This window comes from Cynoglossus semilaevis, chromosome 12, assembly GCF_000523025.1.
Source record: "Cynoglossus semilaevis isolate Cse_v1.0 chromosome 12, Cse_v1.0, whole genome shotgun sequence".
Lineage (NCBI taxonomy): Eukaryota > Metazoa > Chordata > Actinopteri > Pleuronectiformes > Cynoglossidae > Cynoglossus > Cynoglossus semilaevis.
The window spans coordinates 11,250,808-11,274,091 of record NC_024318.1 but is presented as its reverse complement, the minus strand read 5'-3'; the positions used below and the strand labels follow the sequence as shown (position 1 = coordinate 11,274,091).

Sequence of the window (23,284 nt, the reverse complement as noted above, 5' to 3'; positions counted from 1 at the left end):
AGGGAAAGAAAAAGTCAAAGTGGACTTTTCTGAGAGCGACGGTCTTGACCGTTGTTATTGCCCATCGTCAGTAGACTGTGAGTCAAACCAAAGCATCAACATTTCACAACACAGTGTAGACACGACTGGGGTAACAGCAGTCCATCTGCCCTGGAGTGCCTTTGTTGTCTAAAAGAGATCAGTTGACAGTTGTGTGGAAATCCACATCTGTGTAACTGTAGTGCAGACCCCCCGCCCCCGTCCTCCCTGACACTGGCTTTCCAACTGCTGCTGGTCCCACTCTTGCTTGAGAGCCAAGAAGAGGCCCCATTGGTGTCCCTGCTAAGTGTCTTCTTTGTCTGAATTTTGAAACTAGTGACAAGTCTTTATTTGCACCAGAGCAGCTTACAACATGTCACTGATTTGTGTCTTAATATTACACATTAGTCTGCCATGCAGTTGTGTCACCTAGCCTTTGGCCTTCCACTTTCCCTAGCGTTAGCACTGAGATTAGCCAATGGTATGCTTACACGGTTAGTTTTAGGTACTTTGCTTACCTGGTGTTGTCACTTAGATAGAAAAATGTATTTTATTTATTATTTGAATTTACACATACGGTTGCTACAAATGTGTTTACACATTATGTTTCATCATTATAGATGGGCTTTTGCGGCAACCCCTATAAGACTATATTCAATTGTTTTTTGTGATATGATTTTTTTTATTTGTACAAAAAGTGTAGATGTTCACGTGCTTGACACAAATAATCACCTTTCTGTTAATTATTTTCAACAGAACATTCACATTGTAGATCTGTTTACAATGCACTTTGACAAATTGAATCCATTTTACATCAGGTCTTAGTTATGGTTTGCCCCCTGGTGGCACACAACTCAATTACGATCCTAGAGAAATGACATGCTGACAAAATGAATGTAACACTGTTGCTTAATTAAGAACGATGCATTTTAATTGCTTTTAAAAAGTGTGGTCGTACGACTACTACAACCTGACACATATTACGTGTTTGTAATATCACTCGTTTGTAAGATGTCTTTTTTTTTCTTTGGCAGGACGTATGGGCCTCAACTTTCATCATCCCGGAGCAGACCATATAATGCCGTTAAACAGTAAGTGACTTCAATAACAAATCAGACGTCAAGATTAAAGAATAATTTCAGTACAAGCATTTTGTGTCATGTTCCCGTAAGAAACATATGCTGCATGACGACACGGGCTGATGTCAATAGAAAGAACACCTGCCTACCCTTTGCTTAGACCTGGATTCTTTGACACTTTAAACCCAGGACTGTCCGTTTAGCTTCGCCGTTTGACCTCTGAATAACACTTCCCAAAATACTCCTGCATGTAAGACTATATTCCCCCTCTGTGTCCCACCAACCAGCAGATGACCAACACAGACATGAGCTGAGACAGAAAGGGAAAACCAGGTTGTTATCACATGTGCTGCTCTCGGCTCTGTCCCTCAGAATCATATTCATTTCTGTATGAATGGCGATGAGCAAATTTGTCTCAGGCCTCAATTTCCCTAATTAGGTTAGGGGCAATTATGCTTCTCACGTCAAAGCCTCAGCAGAATATCAGAGATGACCGGACTGATTGTTCATCACATTAATCCAGCTAATGCTACCCGTCTCTGAGGATGTGTTCATTTGGCCTACACATGTAAAGGAAGGCACCTGGTGTCAAAGCTTTCCGCCTAAACGTAATGTTATATTTGACATCACTGGTGCCCTTTGACATGACCGGTGCTCTGTGCTCATTCTTTGTTGTATTTTTCCATTGGTTGATGTTAAACTGTTTTGTCATGACATTACACTCAGACAAGCACAGATTCAACCAGATATTTCTGATTGGTCAGTACTGGCTCACATACATGTCATTGGACTATTTGTTTCTCCTCTGTTAATTAAAAATGTCTCATCCAACTTCCAACAACCCTGCAGTTTTACAGAGGCTCTACTTGATCTTCATGATTGGACAGAGTTTTATTTTGTTTAAGGCACTTTGGTTGACCAATGTGTTGTGCAGTTCTGAGTACTTGTAGTACTGGTGGCTCCCCTGCCACAGTCTGAAGTTATCGAATAGTTTACCTATCTTAGGAATCATTGGCCCTCACATTCTCCTATAATTAAGATTCAATTCCATATTAAGTCACCATTTAGATAGTCACTTTAAAGCTTACATTTTAGGATCAAAAACACTGTTCTATATACAGTGTCATATAAACCTCTTAAGTTCAAATGCTCTGAGGCACTCAAACAGCATTAAAACTTGCCCCTCAATTCCAAATAGATATTTAAACTTTTAATGAAAAGTGACCTTTCATTTAATGGAAAGCCCTCTACTGTCTTGGAGCTCTGAGCAATTCAAGGGAAGAGGAGATGACACAAAGTACCGAGCGTAGGTCTTTTATCCACATATATTGAATCCGCTCCCTTGGGAGCTTAGTGAAAGTAGTGAAGTCTTTGAAGCCACAAAGAATAAGAGGCGTCATGCTCATCATGCCTGAAGAAGTCAACCAGCTCCTTTTAAACATGATGTCGTTCCCAGACAGCACACAGTTTGAAACTGATACTCATTCCTAACCTTCACTTTTCTTCTTCCTCCTCTCCCTTATGGCTGGTGATCTCTCTCGCTGAGAGATCTGACAACTTCCCAGTCATCATTTCTTCCTTTTGCCCTGGTTGCTAGGTGATTCTGTTTCTGTCAAGAACAGACGGTAACAGTGCAAAGTTGGAGTGAGGAGGTTGCCCTTTTTTTTCTTAGCTGGCCAGATCTTTTAATGAAAGCGTAGCAAGAAGGAATACGCTCAGAGACTGTGTATTCCCTGAGCAGAGCCCAAGGAATAAGTCACACAGTGGGGCTCTTGCAATGCAAAAAGCCTCATATTGGTTTTTTGAGGCCCTGATTCTGGTTTGTGAAATATAAGTTGTGAGCTGCAGGAGGCTCTGTTTAGTGCTGCGTTGCCCCTCCTGCTGTTTGTTGGAATTTGCACCATTCTGAGCAACACTTGCCTCCTCTGTGGTTTGTATTCACTGCACAGTCAGATTCAAATTGAACTTGTTGGGAGAACATTTGAGACATTGAGGAAACACCAAACCACAGTCCTGAACGGCAACATGTGGTTTTATTCTCACATAAAACTTAATCTACGTTGACTTTGTGTTGTTAGAGAAGCTGGTGTGCTGGAAAGTGCTACTGTTTGCCGGCCGTTTTGTACTGTTTGTTGATGCATTTTATTGTGTTTGTATTTGGAATTTGTCCGACTTGACAAGAAGTGTTTTTACAACAGTGCATTTAAGGACATGGTTAACGGCTTGGCTCCAGTGACTTGACTGTTAATGTAAAGAAAACTAAGGAAAACACTCACTTAACAAGCTCTCAATGTATGTAGGAAATAGGGTAAAAGTAAAGCCATAGATAAACACTTATCAGCTTGTTTTCTGTTCTATTGACTCGTCATGTGTGACTTGACAGCTGGTCGGTCCAATAGGAGCCTGAAAACCAGCAGAACACTACACCTCTGGCTTCAGTCTTGTTATTGTTTGTTGTTGTGTCTGTAAGGCCTGCCCGTGGGCTGCAACCCAGATTTTTAATTTTCAGATAAACTATGGTGATTTTGGAGGTTGATGTTGTTGAGTTTGGTTAATTCTGGTTTTCTACATTTGCTGTTGAAAACAATAACAAACAACAAAATAAATGTGGGATGAATAGTAAATATATACTGTTTAACTGCCTAAGGCTATTCACACTGTACTGTATGTACAGTTTATGAGTTGGACAGAGACATAAGTGAAATAAAGGACACTTAATCTCATCTTATTTAGACAGAAAGAAATGTATACTTAAATTTTTTTTAAAGTATAAAAAGAGTAAAGATAAACAAAGATACGTGACCATGTGATCAGAAGTAGAAGACTGGAATCTCTTCTTTAAAACTCTGCCCACCTCCGTCCCTCCTCAGAGCCCCCAGTGTTACCAGTCACCCCCATACCTTCTCCTTATCCTGTGGGAAGTTTCCACTCGCAGCTGGCCTGCTGAATCTGACTTTTAATATTTCACCCAGGCCATGATAATGACTAACCTGTTCTACCTACAGCCCTGTGTGCGCTCTGCTTTATGGCCTGATTTGTGAATATTCACAGACGATTAGCACGGACGCAGGTCATTGCAGGTTCATTAAGCTGAGATGACAATCTGCGGCCTTGGAGCATGGCCTCATTATGCTTGTAAATATCTCTGTCAGTTCCATGGCCAAACTTCCTAAGCCCCAGTCCTCTTCCTTTCCTCATTACATCTCCTTCCCGTTGCTAGGGCAAATGCAGCAGGTTTACGGTCAGGTGTAGCCAAGCCATAGTAATCAGCTTCCTCCTGTTGCTAAAGCTCAGATGTAGCCATCTGTGGATTCATTGTTGCCTTAGAGATGTTTCTGGTTTTGGTTTGATTCCATAAAACCCATGTCTCTGTATCTTTTTCCTACCCCACCCTCTCCTTCTCCTTGCGTCTCTCTCCCCTCCCTTTACTGCGCTGACAAGCAGCCCGGAGCTATGGCCGCAGAAGAGGTAAAGTGTGACATTTTCTTTGGGGGTTCTCTGGCTCTTAGCCTGAAGGGGGCCTTTAGTGTGGTGTCACTCTCTTGCTTTACATCTGTGCTGTAATTGAATGCAATTGTAATTGTTGATTTTCCACACCGTCATAATCTGCCTTTCAACCAATTGGGGCGATGAATCAGTGAAGTCTGTCTATATGAATCATGTTCTGTTTAATGGTGAGAGAAAAAAAAAAAGAGCAAAACATTTTCCTTCCGTTCTGAGTCAGAGTCTCCTCTATGGAAGAAAAGGTTGAACTGGAGGTTGTGCTGAAAATACAGGGTATTTTAGATAAAGATGAACAAAGATTGTCACACCCTAATTTGGACCTTAATCCACCAGAATAATGGAAATTTAAATAACTGAATCCTGATCGGAATATGACATTTGGTTGGACAATCTCCACAGTTGATAGCTTCATCAGGAAAACTCTGACTCTGACGTAAATCATCACCTGGATGGCAAACACAGAGACTCATCCAACTTGGCTCGTCTCTGATTTTTTTTTTTTTTATTATGTGCTGCATAAGTGGTTCTGTTTTTCCTCAGTCAGGACGGTGCCTGCTGTGTGACATTTCTGGTGTCACTGCAGTTTGGTGAAAAGGCAGAGGGCAGCATTCATACAGGGCCACAAACAATTCCTATGTAGTTGTCCACCAAAAATAGAGGGAATTTGTTTTTTTTAAGGGAAATTTTAATAATCTGATCAGTTTTAATTCCCTTAGATGTAAATGCCAGAATATATCAAATAAATACATTAATAAGAAAGATGGTTACCTGTGGATCAGGGTTGTGTTTTGTATTGTATATAAAGAAAAGAAAGAAAAGAAAAGACTTTGTTCAGTGTTCAGTGTTAAGCTGAAACAAAAGTATAGTGAACTGGCTGCAAATCTAGTTTCTCCCACTGTCAGCCATTTTATTACCCAGATCATGTAAATAAGAACTGGACAAAGCCCTCATCAGTCGTCCTCTTCTTCCTCTGAAGGAGATTCAAATTTATAAATTTGACATTTTAAAGTAACTCTTTCTGGCTACTGCCGGATTTTAATTTTGCATCATGATGACTTTTCCATCTCTTATAATCATTGTGTGAAATGTGATTGCTCATCTAGATAAATAACACCACGGTGAAGAAACACTTAATAACGCTAAGAATCCCCTCATCCAGTAGAAGCCTCTCAGTGGGTGGTTTAATTTGTTTAGTCTTGATGTGCCCAACTGTGAATGACTATCATGTCCTGCCTCATTACTGTCTCTCCAGGCTCATTATATGCAGCAGTTCAGCTAGTTTCTTGCCGAGCAGGAAGGACATTAATGTTATGATAATTAGGAGCAGGAGTCATAATGTCATGATTATGAGTTCACACATGCAGCAGTCAGAAAGTACGGGCTTAACCAGACATTACATCCAAATATGGTCATTAGAATGCTGCTACCATTACACTTGCTATTGTTGAGTGGGTTGTTTTTTTTTTCCAGAAAATTTGCCATTTTGAAAATTATAATTGTGTTTCAGATGTTATCTGTCTGTCCAATTATTACTGGCTTGTTCAAATTTCTGTAGGGTTTTTGTTAAATAAAAAGTGATTATTAGGCGTCTGGTGCCTCTATTATCTGCTGCATTGTAGATACAAAATCACTTCTCATAATTATTTCAATAATCTAGTGATTTTTGCCTCTGTAATGTCTTTTACATATAATTAATTCTCTGAATATTTCACACTCTTCCTACGCTTTTGAACCTCTATTTTCCTCCCCGTTACTCCCACCTCCTTCCCTCTCTCCCTCCATTTCTATCTCTCTCTGTTTTTCCGTCTACCTCCAAAAGGTCGTTCCTGCCTTTTTCCCTTCGAAGATGGTTTCCTCGACGATGGCCACGGTGACCCCTCCTTGACCCCCGGCCTGAACTCACCGACCCGCTGTCAGAATGGAGAGAGGATGGAGCGCTACTCTAGGAAGGTTTTTGTTGGAGGCCTTCCACCTGACATAGATGAAGGTAAACACCACAACTTTTAGCCACCAAGACTTTAACTCTCTTGTGTGTTTTCTGCCTTGGCCTCTACTGCACACCATCAACACAGACGCCATATTTCCTGCATCAGCTTTGAAGTGATTAGAATTACTAGAGGAATTGCAGTTGCATTTCTTCCAGAGTATGATGCTTTCTGGGTAATTTAGTAGATTGAAAAATAGGTAGGTTAACAAGAAATGTAATCACCACTGTTTGGTACTGACATTGTCCTGGAACTATTCAGCCAGTGTAAATATTTGCCCAAAGCCTGGCTTTGTGTACAGCTTTACTGCAGTAATTCCTGTTGACAAGATTAAGCGATGCTTCAAGCGTGTGGGAACCTTGCCTATTTGTTTTCTTGCTGAGCTAAGAGTGCACTAAACAACACGGCCCCTGGCGAAGAAGTGGTCGTATATTCCAGAGAAATGGGAAACAATATTTCCAAAAACAGCTTTGTTAGATATTATTTCCTTAACTTAGTCATACTGCTGCTCTGAAATGCTGCTGTTAACAACAGCAATTATAAAAGTTTGAGTCAATCAGTCAGCAGTTTGCCCTGGCAAAAATTCTCAAACTAATCTCTTTTCCCACTTGCTGGCCAGACTTTAATAAATACAGATGTTATCATTTTTTATGCCATTATTCTTTTCTTTTCAAATCAAATTTACAGATTCTATCAGATTAACAAAGATATATTTATAAAAAAAATTTAATAATAATAAAATCAGAAATTGTGCTACCTTCCATGTACGTCCTGTTCTAGTTTAATTTTGTGTTCATTTTCCACAGGCTCTGGAGCACGTCACAGAGTAATGTCCATATGTAACGTTTACTTCTATTTCTGACTTCAGTCCATGTGATACTGAAGAGATGCACAGCTTGTGCCCTCAGCTCCTTTAAAAATTCATGAGTTTCCACAGCACGAGTCAGCCCGGTGCAGATTAAATGTGTTTGGCCCCGGTTCCTGTTTAATGCAGGGGCTACTACTGCCGCAGAAACACAGCAAAAATAGAAACCTCTCCTGACACGGCTCTGCCTGTGGCTGTGCATACAGTCCTCTGTGTGCATATTTCATGAACAGCCATGAGTGATGTCTTATCATGTCTGACAAAACATTAAAACCGGTTACCTTCCATTATTCCCCCTTATTTTTTACAGATGAAATCACCAACAGTTTCCGTCGCTATGGGCACCTGGTGGTGGACTGGCCCCACAAAGCTGAAAGCAAATCCTACTTCCCGCCCAAAGGTAAACACACCTTCTCACAGTACAAAATGTGTTTTCCCATCACATCAAAGTCTACACCAATAAATATCAGCATGGGTATGTCACAGTCTTCCAGAATCACATTACCCAGAATCCTTGGCTCCTGCTGACTCCATGCAGATGACTGTTTATCCAAGCGGCCCCCTGCAGTCACCTCACAGAAAAACGCATATCATGTGTAACCACCCAACTAGCTCCCAAGACATTTGACCCGTGTGGCCATAGCATTGGGTTGAATAAATGCTTAAGGAGTGTGAAAGTTTTCATCTTTCTGTGCCACGTCATTTTTAGTGCAGGTGATTGAAGTAGCACCGCTGTCTTCTAAGTTTCCTCATCACTCCCTCTGGCCCAGAAGCTGCTGGGAGTCAAATTAGGGAAGCTATTAAAGAAGCTTTTGAAATAACTGAGATTCCTCAGACAAACAGTAATACGGTGCATCTGGAGCACAACTGAAACATTTCTAACACTTTTTTTTTTTTTCCTGCCAGCCCATTTTTAGCTTTAATATTCAAAGCCAAGGAGAAAAATGCAGCATCCTTTTAGGGGAATGAATGAGCTTCCAGCCACTGGAAGAAGCTGCCATGTAAGGACAGCAGTCGTGAATTATTCTTCCTATTTTGTGTTTATTTAAATTTGAGCATCTCTGAAACTCAAACAATTCATAATTCATTCATACTTCATAGATAAAATAATCAGCAAGGACGTTAGAGTGGGTCAAGGTGCTAAAGCTTTAACAGAGGGACAAACTTGACGTGTTTGTCATGTTGGCTGAAAGTGGCGTATCCCCAAGAGCAGGAATCTAATCAAAAGGTCAGCAGCTTGTGTTAAATATTTTTACCAGCTGCCGTGAATGGACGAGGGTCGTCACTTTCCGTTCTGCTTCACATTTGACCGTAGCAAACCTGTGTCTGGGCACTTATGAATGTGTTCCGATTTGGGTATGACTCATGTTGTGGCTCAGTCTAACTTCACAGAATGGTTTGGTGCTTGGAAAGAATGTGCCACTTTTAAAGGAAGTAAGACCTGGATATAGACTGAAGTCTGATCGTTTAGAATAGTAAGCATCACCTGACGACTGCCTACAATAGTGTAAAAAAAAAGCAAGGTTTGCAGACAAGTATAAGATGTAAACAAATAAAATGTCCAAGTCTAACACACAGAACAGAACAGAACACTCGCTCCTTGGAGAGTCAACGTTAACATGTCATTGTGCAGCCCCAGCTCCGTCGTCTGAAGGTGTTAATTCACGACTACACCTGTAAATTACACAGTGCTGTTAGCAACAATAGAACGTAGCCTCTTTAAAAGTGGAGTTGGTGAGCTGTGGTCAGGGCAGTGCCGTCGTTCACACCCTCTCCTGTTACCCACTGTTGTCACTGCTGCTGGCAATCAGACGGAAATGTTTGGGAACTATTTCTGTCTATGATTGAGAATGGAGGGAGGAAGAGGAGGCGAAGGAGGAGGTGCTGCAAATGCTAACACACATGAAGCAATGACTGTCACAGTTGTCCAAAAGGCTCTAAAATATTTAACTGACTTCTGAGTTTCATTGGTGACCACTATTGATGATCTTTCAGTCAGACGGGCAAAAAACAAATGTTCACAGAGAAGCAGACGACTGTGACTCTTTGATATGATATGATATGAGCAGCAGCAGTTGAGGAGGGATATGCATCGGGCTCCGTTCTCTAAAGCCTTGGGCTCCATGTTTGTTTTTGGAGGAGCAGATGTTAGCCTCCTCCTCCTCCATCCATCCTGCCAAGTCCTCTTCTCCTCATGGTGTAACCTCCTGTCAGCAGTTGGCCTTTTCACATTTTGTGGCAGAGTTACAACTCCCAGCACATTTATTTCCCCTCTCCTCCTTCTCCTCCTCCTCCCATGGGATGCTTGGCTTCACCCACGCTTTCACGGAAAACTGCCTCCAGACATTTGGAAGAGACCTAGAGTATGGTGTGGATCAGTGCTCTCGCACTTGACTGCGACGGGCACTTTCTAGACATTACATGAGTGTGGGTGAATATACAAACCCTTGTTCCCAGAAAAGTTGGAACAGTTTCCAGTGATGCAATAACAAACGTAAAAGCTGTTATTTGTGACTTTTCAGGCATAAATACGAATTAGAGTGTGTGACCAATTCTGTCCTAAAGTCCCAGGGTTTTTGTAGTTTGTTTAATAAATAGAAACTGGTTGTCATACATAATAATCAACATTCTTTGTATCCCCCTGCCTTTAGAATTAGGATTAGAGTAGATTATCAAGACGCTGGTCTATTTTTCCAGGTAGCCAACAGTCGTTCTTAACTAAACCCAGTCACTTGAAATCAACATTAAGACCTGAAGGTATTCTCAGTACTTCTCAGTACTTTGTGTATTCCATCGGTGTCTGTCTCCAGAGTAGCCTAGTGAAGTTCGTCTGACTTCAGAAAGAGGTTTTGTCTTTTAATGGCTGTTTTTTCAACAGTAGCTGTTGATGTAACTAATTCTCCTCCCTTTCTTCCTATGAGTCAAAGCCCCGGCCTCCATTACCAGAAAGCTCCGTCTTGCATGAGGTCATCGTGTTTGTCTCCATAACCCATGAGGCGTTGTGCCTATCGTTTGTTTTTTTTAAATGATGGAAAATCATGCAGACGTTCCTCCCCCTCCTCCACTCTCCACCCCTCCCTCCCGCCTCCCGCTCGGACAGTGCTGGGTGCCGGGCAGCAAAGCCTTTTAAATCTCAGGCACGAGCAACTGCAGATCTGTGCTCTCCCTCCACGGTCTAAGCCTCTGCACTGCGCAAGGCGGATGGAAAAAGACACAGATCGCCAGCACCACTCAGGCTAAATATCATAGTGTAAGAGTGGCAAGATGCCCAATGAAATCTGGTAAGTCTCTTTAATGAAAGTCTGCGGGCGTGCTGAACTTTTCCGTGTTGTTTGAGGCGTCACTAAAGTGATCTTAGCTTCATGACCAGTAACAGTAGAACTTCAATTAACTCTGTCAACACGTACGACTTGAGCCAGGGACTCATTCTCAGTAACATTAAAAAATATTCCAGCCTTATAAAAACAAAATCTTTATTTAAGAATGTCGGAGTGTAAATTCAAATGTATTTTTAGCTCTGGACACTGTCTCCTGGACCCGCCCACAGCCCATGACCCACATCCCTGACACCTATCTGTGTGATGAATGAATCACCATGGTCGTATATAATGTGATCCAGGCCTCAGCTGAGCCATTGTGTCACATGGACGTCACATGGACGTCACATCTACCTCGCACAATCTCTCAGCAGCAGATGTTGGAGCTTCAGTCAGAATTCATGTTTACAGTTGCCCCTGCTGCTTTTTCCACCTTTGATATCTGATGCCTTTCCTTCCTCCCTCGTTCACCTTTGCTCCCTCCCTGTACAGAAGCATACGTACCCAGCGCACCTGCACTGACATTCTGAAACGTACAGGATTTACATAGCACAGTTGACTGGATTCGCTGAGTCACTTTTTGTCCTTCATTATTTGGTAAAGTCAAAAGTGAAACTTGACGGTCCACACGTTCCTCCAGGCAACCGTCAGTCATGCGATTGTTAAAATGGGTGCGCTTCTTTCTTCAGTTATAAGTGTGATACTGAGAGACTGAGTGTCTAAAATTAGCTTCTCAAGAGACACCGGAACGCACGGCTTTCATGGCGTCCTCGAGAGACGCTGCAAATGCAGTGATTAGAAGCTGGAGACGTTGTAGTGGAGCAGGAACAATTCAGTGCACAGAAGTCTGGTGGAGAACACGGCCACGTATCTACCAGTCCCACACGCGCAGCTCAGACGGCAGCTCATATTCCCCTGACTCATGGGTGGCACAGGTGGTGCTGAGCTTTTGCTAACTTCACCAAAGTAGTACGTTAGCAATTTACAGCCTGTATGACAGCATTGCAAATAATCAGTTTCCTTTGCTGGCTTGTATTTTTGTCCTCTACCAGTTTGTGGTGCTCATTTTGATCAGCCCACAAATCAGATCCCTATTAACTTCCACTCGCTCGTCAAAGTTTATTATGAGTGTACTGTACTGTTCCCTGTTTTAGTCTCTGTTTATCACATGTGAACAGGATCACTCAGCTTCTATTAGTAACTGTGCTACTATTGGTGAACATGTTTGTTCAATGTATTTACACCAGGCCATTTGCTGCTCCTCAGATTTATATCCTTCTGTTCTTATTTGCACATCAGGAGCCTGTTTGTTATTGCTCTGCATTTATTTAATATATTTATGTTGTGTACATTTTGTGTCTCTGAAAGCCAAGAGTTACGGTCTGAAATTTCCTTAAGTGCAAACATAATAAAAATATAATAGTTGGTTTCACTTAAGTGAAATATGGTTTCATGAAACATTTAAAAAAACACTGCATTGTGCCTTTTATTATATATTTAATTGTGATCTACCACAGGGTCAAAGTAAAGATGAGCAGTTTGGTAATTCAATCAACTTTCATGGTTCTTTTTATGAGACACCAGGTCTTTTCAGTATAATAACGGAGGTAACCATAACCAGTCACAAGGTTTTTCCCCTTTACAAATGTATTTGTTTGTTCTTTTGTTCCAGGTTATGCCTTCCTGCTGTTCCAGGAAGAGACTTCAGTCCAGGCCCTGATCGATGCCTGCATTGAGGAGGATGGAAAGCTGTACCTGTGTGTATCCAGCCCCACCATCAAAGACAAACCAGTGAGTGACACAATTTTCTCCAGTGACAGAAAAGGAGCTCGTTGTGTTCATTTTTAACAAGCACAAACTTGTTTAGAAACCTAAGAGCAGAGGGGGAAGAGCTGGTCTCATGTGTCTGTGAGATTTTACTTTCCAACTACAATGTCTTTCCTGAATTAGGGTTGAAAATGTTAGTCTGTTAATAACCTTCTCCTTTACATCTGTGCTGCCCAATGGTGTGTATCATGGACCTGTTTTTAATGCAAGAACATTTGTGTGGACCAGCAGCAGGGGTGTGAGTGTGTGTGTGTGTGTGTGTGTGTGTGTGTGTGTGTCATGAGGTCATGAGCAGAACAGTACAGTGCATTATATATAATTTCATTATGTCATATATGATGTAATATTATTGATAATATTTGGATTTCCATTTGAGGACATTTTTAACATGAAGTTATCATGAGGACTAATGTGGATTTCAAGAAAATCCAAATAAAACACTTCTATGGTCTGATAATGGTCCCCTGTCCATGTGGTGTAGACAGCTGTAGAGTTGAGATTTTTAAGTGACCTATCAAATCCCTTAGTCTTCTTTAAAAACACAGGTCTTCCATGGGGAGTCTGGAACCCCCAGGAGGCGTTTGGAAGTACTGCAGGGATGTTACAAAAATGTGTATAATGTAGCGAAGTAGTAATGTATCTCCTGATGGTGTTAATTGAAATGTAGTCTTGTGGTAGTCATGCACAGTACAATTAGGAGTATAAAAACAGTGTTGCCATTTTTCCAAACTCCTGCCTTCCCTGTCTTGTGCAGGTCCAGATCCGTCCCTGGAACCTTAGCGACAGTGACTTTGTCATGGATGGCTCCCAGCCTCTGGATCCTCGCAAAACAATCTTTGTAGGAGGAGTTCCCCGGCCTTTGCGTGCAGGTAAATAACTACAGTAAATGAATTATGTTTTTTTTTAAATATGCTAAAAGTCTTTACTAAATTCATAACACTTTCTGGCACGGTGCAGTAAAGCTACGGGCTATAATGAAAAGTTTGCACTGAAAGAAAGAAATCGTCTCCTTGGGTTTCCAGGACGCAGGCCAAATGGTCATCATGTAAAGAATTCATGGTGTAATGGAAGGCTCAGTCTTTCTGCTCGTGGGATAAACATCACTGGCTTTTCTGCAATGTGACCCCGACTAATTATACCAGCTGATTGAGCCTGCTGCACTGATGAATACTGCAACAGGCTGGAATTTTCATCATCCATGACGCTGCTAATGGCCATACTCAGTTCCAACTATCTGTTTAATTTCACCTGATAATGAAGTAAAGCAAAGGAAAGAAAATATGCAAGTGCCTTCACCTAACATTGAAGAAAATGTCTTTTTATGTTAGCTTATATTCAGATCGGCTGGATTAAACACTAAACAAGTTTGTCAGGAAAAAAAAAATTGCAACGTCAAACAAATATTTATATGTATGTATATATATGTGTGTATTGTATACTGTATATTAATATATATATTAGCTATTTGTCTGCTATTTTATTAACTGCTAACATATCAATACAAATCAATACGTCTGGCTAAAAGACTAGCACTATATCACCAGTTATGATGTGGTGAAATAACTGGTGATTTTACCACGTTATATTAGTGGTCCTTAACTAATATAAATACATTATATTAGTTCCTGTACTCTGGGGTATACAGCCCAGTTACACTTAACTACAACTCTGCCTGTAAACATAGAAAGTAAACTGAGCCCTGGTGGCAGCACTGATCATCTCGTCCTCTGTGATTCTCCTCAGTTGAGCTGGCTATGATCATGGACCGCCTGTACGGAGGCGTCTGCTACGCCGGCATCGACACAGACCCAGAGCTCAAATACCCAAAGGGCGCAGGTCGTGTGGCTTTCTCCAATCAGCAGAGCTACATCGCTGCCATCAGCGCTCGCTTCGTTCAGCTGCAGCACAATGACATCGACAAGAGGGTGAGCGGGTTCATCAGCTCCATTCACAAAACATCCTCCCTCTGAAAGGAAGCAGTATCCCCACCAGGGCTGAGGTTTTCTCTCTCATTCCTACGGCATGTATCAGAGCCGAGCTGTGACTGAGCCTTCTCCCATGTAGCACAGCCTTCATTACAGCCTGAGTTTTCAGCCAACTCCTCAGCACAGCCTACAATAACGGAAGGCCGGGCCTGGATGTGTAATCACTACAGCCTTTGGCTGGTGGGAGTCCCGGCAGATGTTTCAAGTTGCAGACACATAGGGTTGGTTTAATTATAGCAGCTCCATATACATGTATATCCACTCAGCCTGTGCTGCAGCCTGGTTATTTTAGGCTCAGCTGCCAATTGCTGAGGGACAGACTGTGACCAAGAGAGACTGGTCGTCAGCCAGGACGTCAAGCCTCCTCAGGGCGGGGCGGTTCACCCCACCTCACTTATCACCATCTATCTTCATTGGGGGTTCTGTGTGGGCGGGCTTCTTTTAATTACTGAGACAGGGTGGAATCCACAGCAGTGTACAAGTGTACTCCCTCTACACAACAGCCTCAAAACACAAACTAAAACATTTCTTTAAATCATTTGCAAAAAAGTAAAAATGCAATTTCAGTTACAAGTTTAGAATTCCCATGATGCTTGAAGAAAAATAAATAAAATCAGAAATTACAATAATTTGTTTTAAAAATAAAAAGATCTTAATAATTATATATATATACAGTATATCGTATATTTGTGAAATTAAAAGGTTAAGCTTGATGGAAAATATTAATAATTGCAACAATCCTATAACAATGAGAAAAGGTCCTTCTTCAGAGTCTGTAAGACAATGTGTTTCTCTCCCCAAAAATTGTCACCTCAAATTACAACTTCACTCTTATAAAATTACAGCTTTGTTTTCCAAATTAGATCTCATGATATGGCCACTTTATTTTGTCTCCCCTGTATTCCTACCAAAATGTGCAATTTCATTTCCTCAAAGATAGCCTACAACTTTGGAGTAGTACTTGGACAATGTTTCTTGTTCAGAGTATAAAGTCTGTATCATTTAATATTTCAAATTCTGTTCTTTAACAAATGTATGTCATTGGCCCTTTTCCTTTGAGATTGTAATTAGGTGACATCATCAAACTTGGTACAGCGTGAAATGACGCTGACTATTTCCCGTTATTCTCTAGATGCAGTTGGATGGTTGTTATGGGAAGAAAAATTCCTAATCTGCTGTTCTTCTGCAGTGCTGTGAGACTATACCGAGCAGCACCTGAGGTTACAATGCCCCCATGTGGATATAAAATAAAATCTCTAGTTTTCTGTTGAAACGTGATGTACCTCAAGCCTACATGAACATATATATTATACTGGAAATGATAGTTAGTGTTCCACTTTCATCCCTGTCATTGGTTAAAAAGTTGACCAGGGGAGTATTCTGATCATACACACCTGTGGATACTTTAGTCCTTGTCCCATGGACTAAAATAAAACTAGTCAACAAGAGGGTCAAAAATTGTACTGTTACTCTTTGTTTTATTCAGTAACACTAGCAATTATAACAAAATAGGTTTTTTATTCAGTAACACTAGCAATTATAATAAAATAGGTTCAATGATGATGTTAAAAAGAGTGTCTGCTGTTATATGTCCCAGCACTTGACAAGGCAGCATTCATTTTCTTTTAATTATTATTACATTGTTCAGGAAGTCTTTAACAAACAAGTATCCCTGTGTGTTACTAAGTAGGCTTGAAGTAGCTCCCAGTTTCAAAAAGGTGGGTGACCCCTGCTGTAGTCTTTGCTCTGGCTCTGACAGGTGTAATACCTCCAATGGCCACTACTACAACTACACACCCCTCTTGATTTTGTTTGTTTCTTACAGCTAAAGCGTTTATTCTGCAGATGTTCCTGTAGCTGAGACAAAAAAAGGGCTGACCTCATAATGCGTAGGGATCCTATACCCTTTCATTCTGTGACCACAAGATAACAAGGTTAGCATCCGCCCCTGCCCACTCATGTCTGACATGTCTCCAGGGAGACCCAGCTCTCGTTTTTGTCTCAGGACCTTGAGGGCTAGGACTCTTGGTTTGACAATGCACAGGGTTTTGAAATGATTAGGGACAAGAAGCTAACGCACCTGTGTTCTTGTTAAGGGCAGGAGTGTGGTCGTCCGGTAGAGTGAGTCGGGGGAGTTTACATCTCAAATGTCCTCTACCTGAGTTTCATGAACTATTTAATTTTTTTTTAATCTCAATCTTAATCTCAAATTAACATTTATACTACAATTAATACTACTACACAGAGGCAGCTCTTAGCATAGGGAACATAGACAGTCACGTCATATAGGGCACCATCTGCTGACGGGAAAATGCTGTAAACTGACAAGAAAAAGAACTACTGTATTACTGTGCAAGAGGAGGCGGTGAGGGCGCCAGACAAAGATCTCACCTAGGGCACCAAAATGGCTACTCTGCTTCTACAAATATAAGGACAATGATAGTAATGACCATAATGATGATAAAGCTAATAATGAGAAGTGGGTTGAAGAATAATCTGATCTGTGCTGTGAAACTGAGTCAAAACTATTACATTTAGCTTTTATCACCAGCAGTTTCAAATTTGAAGATTATGAATTCATTCTCAACCCCAAAAAATTCTCCTAAAATTCTCCTAAAATTCTCTCTAACTTCAGTTGTGAGCCCCCGTGGTTTTGAAAACATTAGAACTGCCGCCTGGGTCTAATTTCCTCTCATAATTATTACCACATATATTTGATTTTTGTGGTTTTGAGGAATTTTCCGCTTCTCTACACGATACATTTGCTGAAAATAAGGGGATTTTAATGAACCGTCTCCTGCCTTGTCACCCAGGTGGAGGTGAAGCCATACGTCCTGGATGACCAGATGTGTGATGAGTGCCAGGGGGCTCGCTGCGGGGGGAAGTTCGCCCCCTTCTTCTGTGCCAACGTCACCTGTCTGCAGTACTACTGCGAGTACTGCTGGGCCAGCATCCACTCCAGGGCCGGCAGAGAGTTTCACAAGCCACTAGTGAAGGAGGGGGGAGATCGCCCCCGCCACGTCTCCTTCCGCTGGAGCTGAGAGGGGGAAGCCACATGAGTCAGCTCTGCCTTCGTGAACCCACACCTGACCCCCCCATCCCTTAAGAAAAAAAAACATCAAGCTACAACAGCATCAACAAACACACACATCCTTAACACTTCCACCCTGCACCACACACACACACACACACACACACAAACACATTTTCTGAGAACAGAATAGGATCAAACGCATGGGACTGTCTTCATACCACACAGCTGTGGACTCGTATCTTGTCTGATGAAACACTGTGGGGATGTAAGATGTAAGTCTAATCGCTTAGAATTTGCACTTTAGCAAAGAGTCTGACACACACACATGCTCACACACACACACACACACACACACAGGATGGTATGTTAGAATCCTGGCTACTCTCGGCTCCCTGCCCTGTCGACTAGGTCGTCCCTCTGGACTCCATTCACTAACACAAAGGCAGGGCTGTAAAAATATTTTTCAAACAAGTACATGTTTGTATCCATCTATATATGTACAAATATATAGGTAGTTCAAAACTGATATAAAAAGAGCATGCACTTAGTCGTATCGGCCCAGGTCAAAGTTCATCAACCCCTTGAGGTGAAACTAATGCACAACAATCCTAATATGGCATACAATGTAGCAAGATTTAACATCTATCCCATAGTGTGGGCTCGTATCGCCCAGAGGTAAAGTAACACTGCTTTCATTGGCTTTGGATTTCCACTCACCATATATTAATACCTCATAAGCATAATCAGATTAGTTTGTTTTCAATTTCAAGGTCTTTATTTTTATAATAACATTATTTTTTAGTGTTATGTAAATGTAATGCTGCAATAGCTGTGCTGCTAAACCTGTGGTATGATCATATACCATAATTACTTTATTCAGGCTAGAGTGTATTATAATCACAGACCCAGAGGAAGTACCTGGTGATGTTCTGTCAAGGGGGTGAAGGCGCCCCCTAGTTGAAGATGGCTACCTTTATCATGTCGGGGGGGTGGGGGTGGGTTGCCCCTTAAAACTGCATGTTTATTTCAATCAGGTTGCTGCATGCAATACACTTTTTTAGTACCATGTCTACTATTGGATTCTGCCCTCGTTTGCACAAACACACGTACACACGGAGACTGGACAGAAACAGGGAGAACTGGTCAAACCTGGCTGGTGGTGGTGGTGGTGGTGACTCCAGAGCTGAGGGTTCGACCTGCACACATCCTGACGTTAGGGCAGGTGAAAAAAACAAAACAAAAACAACAGTTTTAATAATAAGAATAATAATAATAATCATGATTCAAATGACATGTAGGATTACCATTTAAATCTGTCTATGATAGGTGAAGTACTATTTTGCAGTGATTGTTGTTATAATTGTGCAATTTTTTATACAGTATGTAGTTAGATCTGAGTATGCCTAGAACTGTGATTCGCTTTAACTGTCGTCAGTGTCCGACATAGGAGTCCTGTGAAACTTCATAACTTGTGTATGCACACGTGCAGTATATATATATATTTATATATATATAATATATATATATGTTCTCTTCTTGTACACACATTTGCACCAGTATACACAGAAGCCTCTGTAAACACACACACACACACCAAACACAAATATGGATATTTATCTCTCTCTTCTGCACACAAACAGTCTGATCTGAGGCGAAGAGGCAACAATGTGAGCTTCAACTTTAAGAAACACAAAAAAAAAAATGGAGGGATTCTTTTTTTGGTTTTTGTTCCGAAAGAAAAAAAAAGCCAGTTTACATCGCACAGTGCAACCAAAGAGCTCACGTTTGGTTTATTTTTTACAGACTGTCGCCCTGCCTGCTGAAGGTGCAGCGGGTTAGATGGGGACAGAAGGCAGTTGCAAGGACGAAGATAGGGGACAGGGTCGGCTGGACGGGGGTGGGGAGTGTGGGTGGGTGGGTTAAATATATACATTGAAGCTACTGGATACTTGAGGTTAGGAAAGAAACCTGAGCTCTGCACATAGTCTCACTACATGACAGGGGTGACAATATTTATCCAAATTTTTTATATAGTTTATTTCCTGTGAAGCTTGAATTAATGGACCTGCTTAATTATGGTGGAAATATATACAGGACAAAGGCATATGTCAAAACATAAATTTATATATAAATATATATTATTTTGTTTTTATCAAATGGTTATGTTGTGTCAATGGGAACTGACCACTGAGTGGGTTGGGGGGATAACTGGGACCATATCGGTGGACCGTTACCACTGATGTGGGACAGTGGTTCTCAAATGGTGACACCTGGGTGAGTCCTGACTCATGGGTGAGTCTTTCTCCCAAAGCCTGAATACTTGTTATAAAGCCCTTAATTTCTCATCACAAAAATAGTCAAGAAGTAGTCAAAAAGTGGACAGAAGTGGTACTACAGTGCCTTGACTTTGGCATTTCCAACAACTGTGGACATAAAACCTTACAGCTGTAATCCAACGGACCTAAAGTCCCTGTCCACTGTCGTGTCAGCACAGCCTGTCCAGTTGTGATCATCAAAGTTAAACCTATCTGGTAGAATAGAGTGATTTCCAATTTGAAGTAAAATTACGCATCGGATACGATCGTCGAAAACACTGAGCACGCTGACATAGCAAATCCTACCAAGGTCGTCCCCCTGATCCACTTTGAATCCAGACCCACCATTTGAGAAACACAGAAAAAGGAGTGTTTGTTTTTATTTTTTTATTTTTTTTTTATTTTGGTAGTTACATTGAATTATGCTACAGATACTTCGCTGCTGAAAGAGAAATCGTCACCTCAGATATTTGGGGTTCAGATTTTGAGGTGTGGGTGAGGGGGGTGAGGTTTGGGGGGTTTTTTTCAGCAGTTTTGCGACAATTTGATTACTTGCGTGATGAAATCTGTGACTTGACAACCCCCCGCCCCTCCACACACAAACACACACACACATACACACACACTGACTCGACCCTCTCCTTTTTTCCACCCTTTGTAAATTTGATGTGATTGCCCCCTACTGGTGCCCCATGGTCCTGCCCCCTTCTCTGGTTTTAGTCGCAAACTGTTTTTTTTTTTCCTTTATGTTTAGTATCAATGTTTTATTTGTTCGTTCTCATCTGAGGTTCAAAAAAGAAACTTAAGCAGAAGATAGTTTTTTTACTTAGAAAAAGAGGCTAACCATAAGTAATAATGACGATAATGATAATAATAACAACCCGTATCCCTATGAAAGTGAATTCTGGGTGTTTTTTGTGACATTTCTTTCCTGGCCCAGACTGCTTTTCTATGTTTGTTCCTTCTCTAAGATATAATAGATATTTGTTATGCACTACTCTTTGTATCTGAACACTTTTGGACAGTCAGCAGATGGTTTTTGTTCAAAGAAAAAGAAAAAACCCAGAGAGAGGGAGGATACGGCATGCTTTCTGACTGACAGGATCGTTTTGCAATACCTCAATTTTGAAATATATTAGGAAAGAAACTGATATTTTCTAAATAAGTTTATTCAAATGAAAATATATATATTAATTTAATTCTTATTCAAGCGAAATGATTTAACAGATGGTCGATTTTTTTTTATTTTTTACCATGCTTATTTGCTTTTACTTTGAGAATTTATTTTTGAAAAAAAAAAGATAACTGAAGGAGCTAGAGCTTTATTTACTAATATAATGACGTAGTTATTGAGAATAGTCTATCACAGCGTAGGCAACGGCACGAGTCCCATTGGTCAAATTGGACAAGATCATTTAAGAGGAAGCTCTTAAGAGATAAATATATCTTATCAGGTGCTCTGAGAGAAAACTGAACATGTTCCCCGAGTTTTTTGTATATTTATAATCAATGATTTACTATGCTGACCAGAGTTGTGAAAGAGATCTTCTGTTCATTATTTTTTTAAGAGATGTTTTTTATGTTTCCTATTCGTATATATATGCTCCACTTTTGTTTTGTAAAAAAAAAATTAGAAAAAAAGTGACGTGACCCTTCTTTGTTAGCCTGAAATAAAAAAGAGACTTGTGAGAGTCGCCGGAGAGCGGGAGGTGAGGTGAAGAGAAAAGAATGTTATTTTTAACACAGGACAGACAAAAGTCTTTTCGTCCGTAACTTGATCGAAAGCCCCTAAAGGTGCATCAATTGACTGGTGGCCTTCTATTCACACAAGACTTGAATTAGTCCCATTTTGTAAAGGCTCCGAACCTTGACTCTTTGTTGTAATGTGCAATACTGTTTGTACTGTTTGTAGAAAAGAAGAAAACTGAGATAAAAAAAGAGGCATAAAATCTTTATTGCAGAATTATTTTCATTGCAAGCATTGTGATTCACTAAAAACCATTTTCTACTGTGTACTTTACCTACTCTACCTGCTAGTACCTTCCAGTAGTAATGTAGCCTTTGTACTGAGAAATTTTCATTATTTTTAGAAAGTTTTGCTAAAAAAAAAGAGAGAAAAGAATTTAAACATTTACGTATTTTAATTTTTATTTCATATTTTCTTTACAGACATTTCTCAACCATTAAGAGTTTTTTCTGGGGGAGACTTTCATATCTGGTCAATGTCATTCATATTTTTTGTATTTTTACTTGGAATAAATTAATTTTATGATCCTAATTCTTTTAAAGTATATGTTTTGTTGCTTTTGTTCACCCTTTTTCATTTTCAGAAGCTAAGGAAATCCTAACAACCCTTTGTAATATTGTTACTAAAGTGTCTTGATTCTTGAAATGCTAAGCTTTATGTGTTAACTTGCTGATGTTGCTTTACATTAGTATGAAGATGATCTACAGAAAAGAAGAAGAAGAAGAAGACAAAAGAACTTCTCAAAAACAACAGGCTAGTGGTTGATGTTGAAGTGATCCCCAATGTAAACCAATGAATGGGCAATAAAATAAAACTGGCCGAATGGAGCAGACACATGAGCTATGTTGTGATGTAATTCTAAGCGTTGGAAACCATGGCTGATTATTGATGTTGTGGAGGGTTCAAATCCCATGCTGCCAAGAAAATGATTACACTATGTGTATTGTTCTTCTGAAGACTATGTAAAATAGGGTTTGAATAGCTCCTCCCCTGATTCCTCCCACTACCATGATGTAACTAGCCAATAACAGGTGGGAGGGTGCATTGAGTGTAATTAGACACATCAGTCACTAATTAGTTATACAGACTGCAATACAATACAATGAAAAGAAATGGAAAAAAATATTTCCTTATATTTGATTTATCAAAGACAACCATTTCTAATTAGTCCAAAAAGCTGTGTGTAGGAGAGGTGGGCTTTAGGAAGGCCTCTGCACACACTGCTGACAAGGCACAGACCACTGTCAGCAGTGGACTCCACTCTTTGTGTCCTGAATTCTGTACTACCTGACTGGCAGCCCACAGGATGTACACGTGCAGCATTAGGTGGGATATATTTGTACAGGTCAAATACACAAAACACAAAACATGTTCCAGTTGACGTTACAGTTTTAATATTACAATGTAAACTTAAAATCATCCCCCATAAAACCCCAATATACGTACGAGGGGATGGAATTAAGGGATGAACTGTATATACTGTCATTGCTGTAATGACTTTAGATTTACAATACAAAGTAAATACGTTTACAAATATTATTATTGTAACATGGAGTACAGAGTGGTAGCAACAACACTGGGGCTCCACAGGTGACCTCTGCAGCAGGG

At 40.6% G+C, this 23,284-nt stretch overlaps 1 protein-coding gene across 11 annotated transcripts in view; it reads left to right on the top strand.

Annotated features, from left to right (window-relative positions):
- cpeb3 (cytoplasmic polyadenylation element binding protein 3) overlaps positions 1-22,515 on the top strand; it is a 43,832-nt gene extending 21,317 nt beyond the window's left edge. For 5 of the 11 annotated variants that reach the window (XM_025060642.1, XM_017037241.2, XM_017037242.2 and 2 more), the window contains 8 exons: positions 1,053-1,109; positions 4,542-4,565; positions 6,421-6,588; positions 7,762-7,851; positions 12,441-12,559; positions 13,350-13,464; positions 14,339-14,520; positions 17,394-17,621. In XM_025060642.1, the coding sequence (XP_024916410.1) occupies positions 1,053-1,109; positions 4,542-4,565; positions 6,421-6,588; positions 7,762-7,851; positions 12,441-12,559; positions 13,350-13,464; positions 14,339-14,520; positions 17,394-17,621 (983 nt within the window). Of the gene's footprint in view, positions 1-1,052; positions 1,110-4,541; positions 4,566-6,420; positions 6,589-7,761; positions 7,852-12,440; positions 12,560-13,349; positions 13,465-14,338; positions 14,521-17,393 lie in introns of all 11 variants that reach the window. The other 6 variants (XM_025060640.1, XM_008322152.3, XM_025060644.1 and 3 more) reach the window with 2 other exon arrangements.
- Positions 22,516-23,284: the final 769 nt, after the last annotated feature.